The sequence below is a fragment of the Triturus cristatus genome, chromosome 11 (assembly GCF_964204655.1).
Source record: "Triturus cristatus chromosome 11, aTriCri1.1, whole genome shotgun sequence".
Classification (NCBI taxonomy): domain Eukaryota; kingdom Metazoa; phylum Chordata; class Amphibia; order Caudata; family Salamandridae; genus Triturus; species Triturus cristatus.
Window position 1 is genome coordinate 1,047,359,977 of NC_140594.1, and position 19,408 is coordinate 1,047,379,384.

General features: G+C 43.7%; 1 protein-coding gene across 1 annotated transcript in view; it reads left to right on the forward strand.

Annotated features, from left to right (window-relative positions):
- Positions 1–5,246: 5,246 nt before the first annotated feature.
- LOC146785921 (fetuin-B-like) overlaps positions 5,247–19,408 on the forward strand; it is a 129,631-nt gene continuing 115,469 nt past the window's right edge. The window contains exon 1 of the mRNA XM_085635319.1: positions 5,247–5,500. Within this exon, the coding sequence (XP_085491445.1) occupies positions 5,285–5,500 (216 nt within the window). The 5' untranslated portion in view covers positions 5,247–5,284. The remainder of the gene's footprint in view (positions 5,501–19,408) is intronic.

Sequence of the window (19,408 nt, forward strand, 5' to 3'; positions counted from 1 at the left end):
ATGCCCAGAGTTAGTTGTTGTTCTTTGCTGTGAGGTAAAAGGACGGCAATGCCCAGGTAGCCTTATCCTAAGTATTGTGGTAGAAGGGCAGGAATTTCTAGAAGCATTCTGAGTTCCATATAGTGATGCAGTGAAGCAGAAGAATGGCAGTGCTGAGGGTTATCTGGGTAGTGATGCAGTTAGGTAGAATATGACTTGCACTATGCATTGATGCAATGTGGTAGATGGATGGCAGTGCCTCGGAGTATTCATTATACTGTGCATTATACTGTGCAGTGATAGAAAATGTAGAAGGATGGCAATGCCTAGGAGTGTTCTTTATACTGTGCAGTGAGGTAGGAAGAGGGCAGTGCCTACGGGTATTCTATATTCCATGTAGTGACGCAGTAGGGTGGCAGTGCCTCACGACATTCTTTATTCCATGCAGTGATGCAGTAGTCTATTCTTGTTTTGTGGGTTTGTTCTGTGGGTTTAGTATTGTTTGGGTTCTGGAGTAGCGTGCTACTCGCCGAAAAAGCAATTCAACACTTCGGGGGTAGCAAGCGCTATATAAATGCAAACCTTTTCCCTCTTCTATCCCTCCACTATCCTTCTCGATCCAAATAACTAACACATCCACCACTCAAATGACTTTCATATTTCACTATACTAATTCGCCACTAATCCTTTATGGGTTTCGTAGTAGCGTGCTACTCGCCGAAAAAAGCGATGCAAAGCCTCGTCAGGATAGTAAGTGTTACATAAATCAAAATACAATACATTGGGCCATAGCAGGGAGTATGTGTGTGAGAGAACTGTGCAGGCAGTGTGTACCTGTATCCGTGTGTGAGGCAGCGAACAAGCCCAGTGTATGCAAATCAGGATGGAGTAAGTAGACTGGAGTAGAGTGCATACAGCTTTGTATGTACAACAACAGAAAAACTGTGCGCAAAGTGGAAGTGTGTGTGGCAGCAACGAATGGAAAGCAATGGGCGGCTCCAAGCCTCTCTATGTTCATGGTGAGCCACAGTTTACTCTGCAACACACTTAGCATACACTGTCTAGAAGGCTTGACCTAAACACAGCTGGCCACTGGTGTGATTGCTGTGCCCATAATTTGCAGTGCTCCAGGCCCCTCTGTGCCCTGTTAATGTATGCTATGGATAAAGCAATGGAGTCTGCAGAAAAGTACAGAAGAAAGGTTTTCATCGGTCTTATTTACCAATCCTTATTTGAAACTACTTCCATCAATCAAACACTATTGATTCATTACATGTTTTTAGGATGTGATACATGCTGCAGCAGGTCCTCCTAACACTGGAATATTGACCTCCTATGATGTGTGTAGGCTGAACTAGTCAAAATCGGTTGCGACCCACAGTTTGGTAAACACTTATTTAGACTGCAGTTGCTAAACTATACATGTCCAAGTGTTTTGAGTGCCATTGTGTGATAAGTCTGGTTAGATGTACCAGTGCCAACTTAAGGACTTTTGGAGGCCCGGGTAAGACATATTTTGGGGCCTCCAGATCAGGAAAACCTTACAACTCCACTGCACAATGAGAGATCCTTTCAGGAGCAGCACAAAATGAAGAGTAACATCTGCCTGCCAAATGGCACTCCAATTAAACATTGTTGATCACTGAAGTAAACTATTACATTTTTTTTGCAGATAAGAGACTAAATATTCTCGTTGCGTGACGCAATGCCTTATCACATGGAAACCAAAATCAGCAAAGGAAGATTTTCTTTTCTTTTTCAGATATACCAGTCCAGGAAGTTCTTAATGTTACCATGGCTACTAGTGGCTAATCTGCTTCTGCTCTGAAGTGCAAGTCTATGCATTCTTCAATAATTGACTTCCTACCATCACTGAAGCGCCAGCGTGTTACAGGGGAGTCTTGTCCAGCACAACCAACTATTGATGAGGCTAGTAAAACTCAGCAAGAGTCTGCCAAGGACAGTCCACCTTTAAAAAGACTTCAACGTATGCCAGAGTAAGAAACTGTCAAACTCCCTGACTGCTGGAACACTAAACAGTGGTATTACTTTCAAGAGGAATATAAATGGTTGTATCTTAAGTCAGGCAATCTTGGATGTTCTTCCTGCAAACAGGCTAAATCAACAGGTCTTTCAGTGCACAATAACACCCAGGGCATGCACATAAGTAAAATGTGGGCAGATGGCGAGGTTGGTCCTTCCGGTGACGGAAAAGCTTTTAGGCAGAAACAGCTCCGGAAGAAGATTATGGAGCATAAGGCGAGCGCTGGTCACTTGGCAGCTGAAGACATTTTTACAGCTCAGCAGAAAAATACATTGGTGGTGACAGTACACAAATGTAATGCAAAACTTATGGAGAGCACATACAGGGTATTTAACACTGCCTACTACTTGGCCAAAAAAGATCGCCCTTTCACAGACCCCCTTATCTAATTCTACGTCAGACAAAGAATGGCAGTGCAATGGGCCCTGTTTTGCACATCAATGTGACTGCAACTGAAAAAATAAAACACATTGCACTGGAAATGCAACAAAGATTTGTCTGTTATATCAGACAACACAAACCAAAGATCACAGTATTAATTGGTGAGAGCACTTCTATTAGCAATGCTTGTACCTTAATCATCTACCTACGTGGCATTTTTGTAAATTAAAGTATCCCAGAGACTATCTATTTCAGCCTTCTGGAGCTGGCAGAAACAAATGCCCTTGGCATAAAGACATCTCTCCTAAGCTACTTCAAAAAAGTTGGATTCACAAAAAGTCTGCTACATGATATCTTGATTGGGGTATGTTCAGATGGAGCAGCAGTAATGTTTGGTAAACACGGAGGAGTAGTAGCATTGCTGAAATCAGAATTTCCAAATCTTGTACAGACATGGCACTGTTTGGCTCACAGACTAGAACTTGCTGTGGCAGATACAGTTGATGATGTTGCAGGGGTCAATCCCTTCATGATTTTCATGGACCCACTGTAAGCCACAGCATGTCACCAAAAAACCAGAGAGAGCTAAATCTGGCCGCCAGCGAGCTATGTGTACAGCTTCAGAAGATAGGGAAAATGCTTGATACTAAATGGGCAGCATCCAGTTACAGATATGTGAAAGCTATTTGGAACTGCTTCCCTGCCTTGTGCAAACATTTTGAGAATGCTTCTAAAGACCCATCCAGGCCCATAAGAGACCGGAGTAAGTATGAAGGTCTCTTGAAGACGCTTACATCCTATTCTTTTATCAGAGATTTGGGGGTAAGGTGTGATGCACTTCAAGAGCTCAAAGACTTATCACTCTCCTTACAGAGGAGGGACATTACAATGTTTAATGCCCACAGACTGTTGGTTAGTCAAGTACGTATATTTAGAGCAATAAAGGACTCACAAGGGGAATTTGCTTCTGCGGCTCAGAGAGCAGTTGACAAGGGTAAATTCAAGAATGTTCCTCTTTTCCATGGGAGGAGTAACAGACCCACACAGCCACTCACAAACCCACTCACACATCCACCAGGCTACCGACAGCGGCTCACAAACCCATTTACCCACTCAAATACCCACTCGCAAACCCATACAGCTACTCAGAAACCCACTCATTTACCCACACAGCTACTCACACAGCCACTCACAGACCCATATAGCCACTCACAAACCCACTCATGTACCCACACAGCTACTCACACATATACCCAATCACAGACCTGCGCAACCACACACACATCCACTTGCTGACCTACACAACCACTCACAGACCAAACAACCACTCATACACCCACATAGTCATTCACACACCCACTTACAGAAGCTTAGAAGACAGCAATCTTGGTTGGGGGACAAAAACTAACACTTAAATAGAAGTTGTTGGCATCACTCTGGGCATGGAGTCCTTCAAGTACAGATGGAGCAACGATTATCATAAGGAGAACCCTACTACAAGCACCATGAAGTCCCTAGCATAGAAGCTTCAAGCACTGACTTGGAGTTGGGGCGAGCCAACATTGGGGCCATTATGCAGTCTTGTTCTTTGACAAACTCAGTGACAGAAAAACTTAATTTTGTGTAATGTCACTACAAAGTTGGGCCTTCAACCCTACAAGGTAGCAAGTTGTCAAATGCACTTTCAATCATGTAGAGGGAGAACTGCATTTCTGTGCCAGTTCTATTGTTAGAGCTCAGATTTACCAGTTGTCCCAAAGCTAATACATGGCACTGTGATGTTTTCAGAAGGGTGGGCAGTGTGTGCGTATGATGGTAGCATGTGTGAGCCATGACACATGTGATTACCCCGTCCTAAAATTAGCTGCTGCAAGAAAGAATGCACTAACAGAAGCTAAAGGTCAGGAAGCACTGCATGGGCAAAGATTGCTCCTCACTAATATCAGTTAACACCTAATACAGCAATCAACATCTGGAAGGTGGCCTCCACTTGCGCTACAAAGGGCCTACCACCGTGTGGCAGCATGTATGGTTGTTTGAGCAAGAAACAGTTGTTTGGTAAAATCTGCAAATTATGCAGAAGATGGTGGTTTATGTGTCATCCATAGGACATTCAGGGTGTAATACCCGAATACCGCTGTGAGAAAATTGTGAGATAAATATTGTGTCTTAACTATTGTATCCAAAAATATTGGTTCCTTGGATTTAACAGAAAATCTAAACGCAGTGGGACAATATTTTTATAAACAATATTTAAGGAAGCAATATTTGTGTCAAATGATATTCATGTATAATATATTCTGACATAAATTCATTTATAACATTCATGTCTGAGTTCCCTAGCCACCAGCACTCCAGGTACTCTGAAATCACTTTCGGGGTCATGACCTGACAGGAGCTCTGTTAAAGTAAAGTCCTCTTGTCTGCAACATCTAATGTGTCCACTTATGTTTTTTGCATTCTAATACCAAACTTTTTTGGAACACTGAAAAATATAAAAGAAATATACAACATATATATTGTATTAATAATTTAAATAAAACACCTGCCTTAGTATTATTAGTTGAGTTTTCATCATGAAATCCTTTAAAATACACAAGGGCAGTCAGGCACTGAGACTGGGAACGCAGCTTGAAAATATTTGACGGCGATTTAACGAAAACATGTTGGCACATTGATATCAGCGGCCGACCTATTGGATTCAAGAGACCAGTTGCACATGATCTTTGTTAAACATCACCCGTCAGTCATTCACCTCGATTTGTGCTGGTTCACCTCGGGTTAATGTCAAGGCTGCATTCCCCTCTGATTAACGTGGTTGTATATAAACATGCCAGCCTAACTCAGGGTAGCTGTTTCAGCAGCTGAGAGTTGAAGAACATGAAGCAGTTTGTCCCTTTTCTATGTCTCACACTGCTCTTCCTGAGCGGTGCCCTCAGCTCTGTGCCTCCCATCCCCCCCATGCCTCTGATACCCGAAGACTGCAACGCTACAGTATTTCAAGCAGGTCTGGCCCTAGAAGAGATCAATAAAGACCGAGATGAAGCCTATGTGTTCGCTCTTTACCGTGTGGCTGACGCACACCGCCAACACGTGGTAAGAAATGATTTCCTTTTAATTTCTTTTTTTATCACTATCACCTTTAGGAAGTTGAAAGGCTGAGAAAACACAGAGTGGTGGATCTCTGCGGAAGACATGCTCATTCACTAAAGAAGACCAATTATTAATGTTTTGTTTAACACTGTAATTGTAATTGCATTTATATAGCGCTTACTAACCCTGCAGAGGCGTCAAAGCGCTTTTCGAGCAAGTAACATGCTACTTCGGGACTCGAAAACGGATGAGTGGTGAATTAGTATAGGGCGATATGAAATTAATGCGAGCATGTGAGTTTGTTATTTGGATTGAAAAAAAGATACTGGAGGGATAGAAGAGGGATGGGTTTGCATTTATATAGTGCTTCCTACAGGAAATAACCATTACAACGCAGTCGTTACAATGCACTACCTTTACAACGCAACATTCTTTACATCGCATGCCATTACAACGCAGCCATTACAACGCACGTCACTACAACACATGCCATTACATTGCATGGCACTACAACGCATGCCATTACAACACATTTTAAGGTAAGTAATGGGAAATAGTAATTTTTACCCCTACACTATCCAACACTTTCCCTACTGTTGCACTCACTGGATTGGTAATAGTAATTTTTACCCCTACACTATCCAACACTTATCCTACTGTTGCACTCACTGGAGTGGGAAGAGTAATTTTTACCCCTACACTATCCAACACTTACACTACTCTTGCCCTTATAGTATTATGCGTTGCAATGGTATGCGTTGTAATGGAATGCATTGTAAGTCTAGTTTCTGAAAATGCGTTGTGATGGCATGCCCTGTAAAATCATGCGTTGTAATGGATGTTGCGATGTATGTAAAAACCAGGTTGTGAAGGCATGCGTTGTAAATGTTTGCGTTGTAACGTGTCCTATTCCTTCCTACACCTGATCAAATGTGGAAGTGCTTTTTGACGGGTAACACGATACTCCGGAACCCAGACAGAATTAGTGTGGAAATAGTATAGAAATATATGAAATTTATTTGAGGGTGGGCATGTTAGTCTGTTAGCTGGATTGAAAAGGACAGTGGGGGGATAAAAGAATGAAGGGTCTATAAAGTGGGGTTCTTTGTGGCTCATAGCAGTAGGAGGAGGTTTGGGATGAGTAAAAGGGAGATGGAGAGGGAAGAGTCAGAGGTAAGGGTTTAGAAAGGCTTCTTGGGAGATCTGAATAGTAAGAGGTATGAGATGATGCAAGGAGGGGTAGAGGAGGGAAGAGTCTAGAAAGGGTCATACTGGGGATCACAGTAGTAGAATGGTGTTTGAAGAGTCAGAGAGTTAGGTAGAAGATATATAGAGAGAGGTATAGGGTGAGAAATAGGCTAGTGCATTGGAGAGAGTAGTAGAATGAGGTTTGAAATGAGTCAGAGAGTGGAGGTAGAGAATATTTTGAGAGAGGTATAGGGTGAGACATGGATGGTGCCTTGGAGATGCTGAATTAGAAGTAAAGTAATAAATATAAAGATATATAAGTACATGGAAAGTATGTACAGGGAAGGTAATATATGTAGAATTTATTTGTTGTTAATACACTCAGACTTTCAACTGTTGCTGTACGTTAAGTTAATTTATTTGTATTAATATTTTTGTAATTCAATTTTGAAGCAATTGTAGATAAATAGTTATGATAAAAGATTTACCTATTTATGCAGTCACCTATATACATGTTAAACATAGAATAATATAACCATAAGCAATATGTACATTTGTTAAGCAGAACGAATGAATATCTATATATTTTTAAACACAATTATTATACATGTTTATACAGAGCAATACACATATGTAGGTAAACATCTATAGTCCAAATACATTATTATAGACAGAGAGATATGCTATATATTTATGTTTGAGTATGGTGGTTATGTGAGGAAGAACTCTTGAGTAGTCTTGTGAAGATAAGGTAGTTATCAGTGGATCTTATGTTTGGGAGTAAAGAGTTCCATAGTTTGGCTGCTTGAACAGAGAACAATATGCCACAAATGGTTGTTTTTTTGTATGGTGGGATTTTGAAGTGAAGTGCCAATCTAGAGTGGAGGTTCCTTTGTTGAATTTATTTGATGATTTTATTCCTGATGATGTGTGGTCTTGTTCCATGTATCGCTTTGTGGTTGATACAAAGCAGCTTTAATGTGGGTCTTCTGGCAACCGGTAACCAATGTTGGGCCTTCAAGGAATGGGAGATGTGGGCGTGTGGCTTTATATGTAAAAGTAGTCTGGCAGCAGGATTCTGAATCCGTTGTAGCCTTTTCATAGTTTTTAAAGATGATCCGTGGTAGAGGCAATTGGCATAATTGAGTTTAGACAGCACAAGAGAGATAGCAGCTTGGACCCTGTGGGGAAATTGCAGGTGGGGGAGGATGCATTGTAGAGCTTTTAGAGGAAAGAAGCATGATCTTGCTAGTTTGTGCACTTGGGCAGTCATTGATAGCTTGGAGTCCATGGTCATTGAGGGTTTTTTTTACTTCCTTGGATACTTTTGACAGTGTTCCCAGGCCTTGCATCACAAAGGGCAACTGCTGGTGTCCATACATCTGTTATGGATATTCAGACAACTAAAGGAAAGAGAGGAAGGAAAAAGGACTGTGTCCCACTCTGTTTGAATATTGACCCTCTATCTTGGAGTGGAAGGGTATCCAAAGATATTGAAGAAGACGCCTCACTCACTTATTGTGACATGCGTCATCATAGGCGTCTGCCCGCACCCAGGTAAGATGGTGCTACCTGAGCGGAATCAACCAAAAGATGTTATGGGAGATCTTATATAAAATATTGACTGACCATGCAAGGAACCAGATGAGTGACGCTAAAAATACCTACAGGTATACCCAAACCATATATTTAATCATAGGGTACCTGGGGTACTAGATAAAAATTGTGAAACAAAAGAAGAGGGGTTTCTTGAACTTTATTTGTTCAGTTATACCCACATCAGAATGCCAACATGTTTCGGCCCACAACTAGAGTCCTAATGGGTCTGGGGCCTTCTTCACGGCTGGAATCTCTACTCTTAAGTATCCCTGCTAAAAATATATGGCATGTATTGCATGCAATTATGAGGCCTAGTGCGCTCACCTGTTTGTTTGGTCTTCCAGTAGTATTTCTACAAGACACAAGAAACAAGAAAGGATCTATAGTGGGTTGATTTTCCAGTACTGTTCAGGGTAAACATTTATCGCCAAGCACTTTTCCCCCTGTTTTATAAGCATGTGTTAAATCTGGTATAACACGGGCTAAAAATCAATAGGCCCAGTATGGGAAACATGAGGCACAGGTACAATGAAAAGATCCTACTCACATTAAAAGCAATTGTATGGTTGAACGAAGGTGATAAATTGACAAATATGGCATGGGACAGGAGTATGATCACTGCAACCCAGTGTGTGTGGATAATAGAGACACAGCTGACAAACAAACAGGATTGGTCACTCTGTTGTGAACAATATTTGAAAAAAACATGTGACACATGATGTATTTTATTCCAACAGTGTTTGACAATATGACAGCACCGAACCTCCTGACCCGTATGGTGCTCATTAGCGTTCCACAGTAGGTAAGCATAGCGATTTAGATTAAGAACTACGTGGTATGAAATGCATTCAAACAAGAGACTTAGACGCACAGATGGTCTCCACATAATAGATCACAATATTTTGGTATATTAATAAATTGATGCTTGTGATTTTGACACCTATCACTATAAACACAGTAGATGCTGTCTGGAGTTTTCACCAAATCTTGTTTGAATGAGTATAAGCAGATTGGGATCCACCTTTTTAAAATAGAGGTATCAAGGGAATTTCACCCATTGTATCATAGATCAAAGGATAACAGTTAAAGTTTTAACACATGCTTATAAAACAGAACTTGGTGATAAATGTTTACCCTGAATTGTACTGGAAAATCAACCCACTATAGATCCTTTCTTGTTTCTTGTGTCTTGTAGAAATACTACTGGAAGACCAAACAAACAGGTTAGCGCACTAGGCCTCATAATTGCATGCAATACGTGCAATATATTTTTAGCAGGGATACTTAAGAGTAGAGATTCCTGCCCTGAAGAAGGCCCCAGACCTGTTAGGGCTCTAGTTGTGGGCCGAAACATGTTGGCATTCTGATGTGGGTATAACTGAACGAATAAAGTTCAAGAAACCCCTCTTCTTTTGTATCACAATTTTTATCTAGTACCCCAGATACCCTATGAATAAACATATGGTTTGGGTATACCTGTAGGTATTTTAACGTCACTCATCTGGTTCCCTGCATGGCCAATCAATATTTTATATAAGAACTCCCATAACCTCTTTTGGTTGAGTCCGCCCAGGTAGTACCATCTTACCTGGGTGTAGAAAGATGCCTATGATGAAGCATGTCACAATAAGTGAGTGAGGCGTCTTCTCCAATATCTTTGGATACCCTTTCACTCCAAGATAGTTGGAGGGTCAATATTCAATCAGAGTGGGACCCAGTCCTTTTTCCTTCCTCTCTTTCCTTTTTTTTTTGAATATCCATAACGGATGTACGGACACCAGCAGTTGCCCTTTGTGATGCAAGTATATCTGGGAGATTGCAACTGATCTGCTTCTCTCACTCTCTCTTGTGAAAAAAGAGTGTTCCCAGGCCGTCATGCCAGGCTGTGAGTGGGTCATAATTTTTCCAATTGCCACATGTGAGTAATTCTGTTTTGGAAGCATTCATTTTGAGATGGATCCATGTCATCTACTGTACTGATCCACAGCTCCAAGGCAACTGACAATTTGTGAGTTTCCAATTACTTTGGGTCTTTCCAGTTTCAGGAGTATTTGTGTGTCATCTGCATAGTTATAACATGTGATGTGAAACTGATTGATCAGTGCCGGTAAAGAATTCATGTAGATGTTGAAATGCATGGGTGAAACGATAGAGTCTTGAGGGACCCCTGCTTTTGTGAAGTACGGTTTGGACGAGAATGGGGGGTATGGATGAAATTAGTTCTGTTTTGAAGGTAGAATGAGATCCAGTCGAGAGCAGTCCACTCTATGCCGGCTTCGTAGAGTCTTTATATTAGAGTATCATAGTCAACTGTGTCAAAGGCAGCTGAGAGGTCCAAGAGAGGTAGTGCAGCAACCCCGTTCTGGTCAACTGTATTCTTAAGGTCATCCCAGATGGCAATGAGGGCGCATTCTGTTCCTCTTCCTTGATGGAATTCTGTTTGGAAATCTGAAAGTATGGAATTATCTTCAATAAATTGTAACCTCTGGGCTAATGATGCTCTTCCTATCAGTTTGCCCAGGGAAGGTCCATTTGTAATCGGTCTGTAGTTGTCGGGGTTAAGCGGGTCCAGCTCTGTTTTCTTTAGTAATGGGCATACGTATGACTTTTTTAGATCATTCCCATAGTTAAGGAATTATTGATGATTCTTCTTACTGGTGTAAAAGCAAAAGGAACAAATGATGGAAGGAATGCTTTTTACTGGTGTGGTAGCAGAGGTAGTTAGAAGAATTTTCTTGAAGGTTTGTGGTGGACATTTTTTACTTTCATACACCTAATTAAACTTTTTAGAAAGGTTTTAAATTCATTATTTATAACTTCTTGCCACGTTTAAAAAATAATAAATACATTATTTTTAGTAATTTTTCAAAAATGATTGTAAAGGTCATATATTTAAATCAAGATATAATTTAATACACATCTAATTTGACTAATTAATGTGCTATAACAATTTATCTGACTAGTTCCAGGCTTATAATAAATATTTTAATTGTTTACATTTAAAATTAATAATCAGTTGTTTTCATATATTTTAAAGCCTAATAAAAGTCAGTAGTTTTCAATATACTTTCTCATGGGGAAATCTTCTCTGTGGTGGTGTACTTATCCAGCAACTACGTGAAATTTAAAATATGGTTGTAAAATTAGTTTCAGTAAATTTACGGTTGCACATAGCCATAGGAAGCTCTAGCCTCCCATTGGAGGGGGTGTAGACATGTAGGTCTACAATCTGCTTCTCCAACAAGTAGCTCGTGAGCTACTGGTAGCTCTCCATCTACCTGCAAGTAGCTCTCCCGTGTGCAGTACGGCCTAATAAAGGAGAGGTTTTTGCTTGGTTAACTTAAGATATGCATACCCCAATTGAAAACTGTGTATTTATTACACAAATGTGTGTATTGTCTGAACTCATAAGCTGATATTTGGGGAAAAATTGTTATATTTCTAAAATAGATTTAAAGCTGATATTTGAATGATAAGTCATATGGCATTGGGGAGATGTATTACAAATAGTATTACCCTGGGGCCAGGGACATTACAGCAATGGCTGTTATGTCATACCCATATAAAGGTATTAATTATTGGCAAAGCTTTTTTTACATTACTGCTGGCAGCCTGATGTGATTACTGCTAGTAAACATGCATAGGTGGCCACTAACGCACTCTTGTCTGATTTGCTAGCCAATACAACACAAATATTAGGATGAGATGATTTGCAGTGAACGGAAGTAGCTCTTATTACAGAATAGGCTGGCGAACCCTGGCCTCCACCTGGGTGTAAACCCCCAACTTAGTCACAGTAAGCACCAAAAAGTGGAGAGTTACACCTAGGTGTAGACGTATACAAATGAGTAAATACACACACGCATATTACCTTTGTGAATCAGGCCCAAAATGTCTGTGTGTACAGCTGGCTGCTGTGTAACACACTATGGTGTAAGAACTACAAATACTCAATATAATGTTCAAGCTGAAACAGCTTTTAGCATCAAGCCCCTCATTTACACTTGCATTTTCAATACTTGTGCAGCATACACAATACTGATTGACACTCCAAAGCATCGAACAATGCAGGAGTTTTAAACTGGTAGAGAATGGGCACTCTGATTAATACTCAAGTTTTCCTTTAATTGACTCAAACATCTTGAAATATTACTCACCAATAATAGTTGGTGCCTGTTTACTATTGCCTCCTTGGTGGCCCTCCCGTTTCTAAATCCTGAAACAATCCCCATTTGACCAACACCAATAGACAATGCTAAGAAAGGGGCAGACGCAATGTGAAGAGCTTCCTTAAAATGAATTATTATTGCAACTCACTGGACAAATATCTGCTCACGCCCGCCTTGAAGAAAAAAAACATTCAGTGTGTTTGGCACATTGATACATATATGTTATGTGTGTGCGTGTTTGGATTATAGAAGAACCAATAAAAGGGTGGGGTTCGTTCTGCACCGGGTCAGCTAATAGCCGCGCTCCAGGGAGAACTGTGCGAAGGCAAACAATCACCCGGAGCCAGTGAATAATAAATACTCCATTGGGGTAAGCGGAGGAAGGCCGGGTATCCCATACTCCCAATACCAGTCAGGTACGCAAACTTGGAGTCCGCCATCTTGTGACAGGGCGTAGGAGCCGAGCATGGGATGGCGGGGAGGAATGAAGGCAGCTGAGAAATTAGACGAATAATCATTTTAACAACCTGACAGATCATTCGGTCTTGCCAGGATTGAAACGAAACGTTCAGCTCACTGAGCCATCGAACTTGCAGTGCTAAGCAAGTTCATGAAGTCACCTTTTCAGACGATGGCGTGCATTTCTTTTATGTGGGTGGGCGGGTTGAGCGTGGGGTAATTTTGTGTCTGTCCCAGGCACTCCTAGTTTTCATAAGATTGTTTTTGAAGTTGTCTCTCGGTAGTTGGGACTGTAATGTTGGGCACTAGGCCCGCATGCTGTGTGGAATGACTGACACAGGACACATAGTTAGTGTAGTGGGAATGGCCACGAGCACGTGCGCTCAGCCCTTTTATTAACAGCGTCACCTGACACAGTGACGTCTGTGGTGGGTGGGTGTATAGAGTATGGCTAGGAGCTAGAACACTAGAACGTGTCCATGCCTGGACACTACATCCCTCCCAATTTTTAATGACGAAAACCCAAAGTCAAAGTTCAACCTGTGGGAGAAAGAAAGATATACACAGATGTAATACAGCGACCAAACTTCTGCAGAGTCTCTTACGCCTCAGCTGCTTGGAGTCACAGACGACGTTCTTCCTGCCGCGGAGACCAACAGTTCACTGTGGCACCAGCCACGGGTGCTCGATGGATCCTGTCTGTTGACGGCTCTGCCTTGAAGTTGTCCTCACAGTCTTTTCTTCACTTTACTTCCATGGCGACAAACGCAGTTAGAGTTCTTGTGGTTCATCGCTAGATGTTGCCGTTCATCTTTTAGTCCTGTCCTTTTCTTCATCGGTAGCATGTATTCTGCATGGCAGATGACGGATTGTTTGCAAGACACCCCTCTCACCATGATGCCCCTCTTGCGGGTGTTCCCCTGCCACAGGATATCCCTGAGGCCCTCTTTATCGGACTTGTCCCGGGCTGGGTGTACTGTATCGTGTTACTCGCACGCCGATCAGTGTGGGTGCAGAGGAGACGACAAGTCTCACCTCAGGTTCCGGAGTCGTACCTGGAGGGTAGCTGTTGGCTCCTGTCTTTGCGCGCGATGTCTTCATCCTCCCGGGACCTTTGCTGAAGGGCGGCTGATGAGCAGCTCTCGTCGTGGGTACGCTCTCTCACTGGCATCCCTGAGGCCTCTGCCCCTGAGTCACCACGGCTGGCGTTGTCCAGTGTCCGTGTGACCCCAGAGGTGGATGTTCCGAATGGTCCAGCCTGCTCACCTCTGCAGATCCCAGGTGTGCTGAAGCATCTTGAAGCAGATGGTCTTCTCTCCGTGCCACGGGTGTGCTCAGGACTTGCGCTCCATGCCACGGGTGTTCTCAGGACTTGTACTCCCTGTTCTGGCACTTGTCGCCTTCCTTATCTTCGGGTGTGTGAGTAGTCTTGCCACACTCCTCTCTCTTTCCCTTGGTTCTCTTCTCCGTGAGGATGTCGTGTCACTCTGACTTCTACTCCTCCCACTCTTAACAGTGGCCAACGTGCCACGGATCTATTTCCTTCTTCTCGCCTTCTTGCAGTGGCAACCGTGCCACTCAGATCTCTTTCTTTCTTCTCTTCTTCTTGCAGTGGCAACCGTGCCACTCAGATCTCTTCTTTCTTCTTTTCTTGTAGTGGCAAACGTGCCACTCCGATATCTTCTTTCTTCTTTTGCTTGTAGTGGCCAACGTGCCACTCTGATATCTTCTTTCTTCTTTTCTTGTAGTGGCCAACGTGCCACTCTGATATCTTCTTTCTTCTTTTCCTAGTAGTGGCAAACGTGCCACTCCGATATCTTCATTCGCGCCACGACGTAATCTGGACCGTTTCTGTTTTCCTGTGGTCTGGCCAGGCTTTTCCATGCAGCGCGCGCACTCTGCACGTGTTCCCCCTGGTCTTGTCCTCGTCCGAGGACACTCTCTCCATCTTCCTCAGCATCCCGAGTTAGCGTCGTGACCTTCTCTTCGTCTCTCCTTTCACCAGCTACTTTGATTGTTGAAGTTCGTGGGGCCATATTCTTGGTCTACTTCGTTCTTGAACTTCTTGGACCACTTGCCGGTCCATTCTGCCGATCTCTGGCAGGATACCTTCGGTCTTTTCGTCAGACCTCTTGTTCCGTAGTTTCACTGACCCGTGCGTCGGTCATCTCCTTTTGCAACCCCTAGTGGGTTGGCTTCTTGTGTGTTGACCACCTGGCTGGTAACTTGTTGGTGTGATGTCCACTCTGACCCTAGCATCAGTCACCTCCTTTTGCAACCCCTGGTGGGTTGGCATTTGTGGTGCAACCATTTGGCTGGTCGGCTTGGCTTTTCTTGGCTTTTGTGGTGCGACCATATGGCTGGTCGGCTTCACGAGGTGCGTCACGTCGTGTGACTACCTGTGTCTTCTGACTTGTTGGGCGCTGGTGCGTGCTTCTCTTCGTACCGTCGTGGTACATCTTCAGTGTAGTGTTGCTCCTTGCGCCGTGTGATCTCTGTTTGTGGTGGCTTCTTGGCGCCACTGGGTGTGCCCTCTGCGTCCTTACCCTTCAGTGTCGTTGGATGCTTGCCGCGCACATCTTCTTCAGTGAGTGCCTCTCTTTTAGGCGCCGCTGTGTACCTTCCGCGTTCGGGATACATCTGCGCTGAGTCCTTTAGGTCTCTCGAGGGTTCACTCCACTTGATGCGGCGACAGCACAATCCTCGCTGGGGTGGATGTGGCTTGACCCTTTTTCTTCCTCCTTGTCGCTGTGGGATGGCACTGCATCCCTCTGGCACACTGTCTATTGTTTTCCAGACTTTGAGCATGCTGTACCCTTTCTTCCAGTGCAGTTGCTTGTAACGGCCACTAGATGGCAGTGTTGCTTTGCACTCCATTCAGCAGCAACCTTCTTGGCTGCTCGAATTTTCTACTGTGTTGTCTTCCCTCTTTCCAGGGTTCACCCGGGCCATGGAGGTGAGCTGGAGCCACAGCAGAACACTGGGAGCAGGACACCACCAGCCAGCAGGTAAGTCTCTTTGCATTTATTTATTTAGAGGCAGGGGGGGCACAGACATTGTCAGTGAGCTGCCCGAAGGATGAGGCATCACTCTGTGTGTGCGCGAATTGGGGGACTCTTGTCACTGCGGGTGGGCTCAGCTTCATTTATTCAGCTGCGCTGTGGGCCGTTATTTTTTTCCCTCTTCAGCTCCGCTATACGGCCGCTGACCCGGCAGCCTCAAACCAGAGCTCGCCTCCTTGCTTCAGCCCCCACCGCAGCAGCGTCTCCGAGCCCGCACGCTGCGCGGGGGGGTGGATTGAGCAGGGGCGAGAGGGGCATGTTCCTATGGCCGGCGGTGGCCATTCCTTACATTTACGATCGCCCTACCTGCCCGCGGCAGCTTCCTGCAGTCCTAGCGCGGCAGGGAGGGGGGGGGGGTTGCTGGCATGTCTGTCCCTATGCGGGGTAGGCACCCGCTGGTTTCATTAGTACGGCACTCCCTCCTGCTCCGCGGGTGGGCTCCGCCTCGATTTTGCCGCTCGTCCTGGCAATGGGGGTGGGGGGTAGTTAGCTACTCCACCCCCGCCCTCATTATCCTCACCGACGATCACGGAGGTGGGGTTGGCTCCCCCGGCCCTCTGGTCGTCATGATCCTCACGCGGGGTGGGCTCCCGCTTTGGATGGGGTGTTCTTTCTCCCTCACTGCAGGTGGCGGGCGGCAGAACAGCAGTCCAGCCCGCCCGCCTGGCCGTCGTCCATTGCACCGCTGCTCACCTCCCGCTGTCCGCCGTGGGGCGAGCTCTCTCGACGGGCGCAGGTCGAAGGTGACGGCAGGACATCGCTACCATTGCAGGTGGGCTCCGCTGCGATGATCGCTTCACTCGCTCCGGCACTGCTGGCTCTGTAGGTGCGGGGTGGGCTCCCGGTCACCACAGGACATGCTGCGGGCTCTGCCTCGCCCTACAGGCTTCTCGGCGCGTCGCTCACCCTCTTTTTTTCGTTTTGCCGATCGGAGGCTGCACACGCGGGGTGGAGTACCCGCCTCGTTGCCAGTGTAATGTTGGGCACTAGGCCCGCATGCTGTGTGGAATGTCTGACACAGGACACATAGTTAGTGTAGTGGGAATGGCCACGAGCACGTGCGCTCGGCCCTTTTATTAACAGCGTCACCTGACACAGTGACGTCTGTGGTGGGTGGGTGTATAGAGTATGGCTAGGAGCTAGAAGACTAGAACGTGTCCATGCCTGGACACTACAGGGACCGCTAAATGTCTCATCGTTTTCCATCTTCACCAATCTCAATGCTAATTTATTGAGATGTTTCATGCACGTATGGTTATTTATTCTGTTTTGTACGAAAAATATTTTATAATATTTTTGAGAAAAATAAGAGGCAATCAACAGGAGCCAATGAGGTAAACGTACAATTATCACTGAACTAGATGAATGAATACAAACAAATAATAACTAGCTACCTATACGCCATATGTGGATTGCATCGTGCTGATCAAACAGTCTCTACCAAAACAAAACAAATTCATTATGGGACAAAAATAATATTAATTTCGATCGTTATGCATTGATGCGATAGGCAGATGGATGGATAGATAGATAGATAGATAGATAGATAGATAGATAGATAGATAGATAGATAGATAGATAGATAGATAGATAGATAGATAGATAGATAGATAGATAGATAGATCAATAGATAGATAGATATTATGTCTGCTGAATATCGAAGCTACAGTATCAAATTATACAAATGTCAGAGACAAAATATCAAACGGTAAGAAAGTATACATTTTCCATACCCAACTCCACACATATGTACCTTGAAGATTATAGCTCTTCGAGGTACATAGATGTAGAGTTAGGAATAGTAAATCTATACCTCCTTCATATTTGCTTACTTTTTGTTATTTTGCTATTCAATATTTTGTCCAGAATATTCTTATATCTCAATATTCTTACCCTCGATATTTAGTAATACAATAGATAGATAAGAAAAATTGATAGAGAGATAGGTCCATAGATAGATAGATAGATAGATAGATAGATAGATAGATAGATAGATAGATAGATAGATAGATAGATAGATAGATAGATAGATAGATAGATAGATAGATAGATAGATTCCAAACTAGTGTGGAAGATAATGTTTGGTTTTGGCGGAGCTGGGGTGACAAATTCTGTATGAGCAAGGTTGAAACTGGCTTTGTAGACAAACTGGAGTAAATATAAACAAAAAGGTCTAAAGTTGTTCACATGGCCAAGTGGGTGAATGGACTATTGAATACATAGGGTCATTTGAGTGATCATGACCTTCTTCACCCTTCCCTTTGGCCATCAAGAGCTTCCTCTCCCAGGGCCTTTGTGTCATCCTAGGTTGGGAGAGGTCAATGGCTCCTGCCAGGTCCTTCCTTAAAGGTTCTTGATCAGCCCAGTAGACCAACTGACCCTACAAGCCAATGTGACACAGGAGGTCGGTTCTACTTTCCATCTCCCTGCAATGTTCTTCCTGGGTCCTCACTAGTCAAGGTGCGAAGCCAGAACCTCAGTCAGGGTCGTGGTGATCAATAGTGCAGCAGGTGTAGCGGCACCAGGGTCCAGGGAGTGAGGGGTCTGCACCCCAAATAATGACCAAATCAAGGATTCAGGCCTAATTTCCTTTCTTGGCCTAGGGCTCCTGGCACACTTGCTTAGCAATTGACCTCACTTCTAAAATCATCAAATAGAGTGTCCCTGTAAATGGAGGGCTTGGACTCGGAGAAGAGCCAGAGTGTATAGCTCATTCTGCTAAATACCATTTGGTGAGAGAGCCATGCATTCCTTGCAGCCCACCCAAGCTTGTGTGCATAGAAACCCATTGTTGATGCATACTATCTTCCCCAGCCCTACCGGCCTGCCTGAAGTAAGCATGCAATGGCTACACAGAATGAAGCAGCTAATATAGCCCACTGATGGTCCAACAGTACTGCCTGGGCATGCACTTATATTCAGAAGCATTCATTAACCTCCAATATTTCTTGGTGCAGTTCATTACTCTGTTGGTTTTGCAGTTGGGGACTTGCTGTATCCTGTCTTCTTCAATGGTCTTTAATGTAGCTGTCTTTTATTCTGCTCCTAAACACTGTATTTACATGTGACCTCTGTCACTGAGCTGGTATGTCTGCTAACTTTACATGAATCTGACTAACAATATGTTTCTTAATGGTGGGTGTGTGTGTGTGTGGGGGGGGGGGGCTTCCAGAATACCCATGTAGCTTGTTCAATAAAAACAGCATGCTGAGGGTCCATAACCATTAGCAATTATTTTTATGTTTTTTACACCTGCAGGTTTGCAAGCAAAACAACTGCAATGAATTAAACTATAAAACTATTATACTATTCGATTATTCAATGATAATATCTAATAGTTATTGGCCTCAAACTGAAATGTATTGTTTTGAACATTTATGAAAATGTAGGGTTAGGAATGACTTCTCTGTTTACAGGTAATCTTCATTACCCCA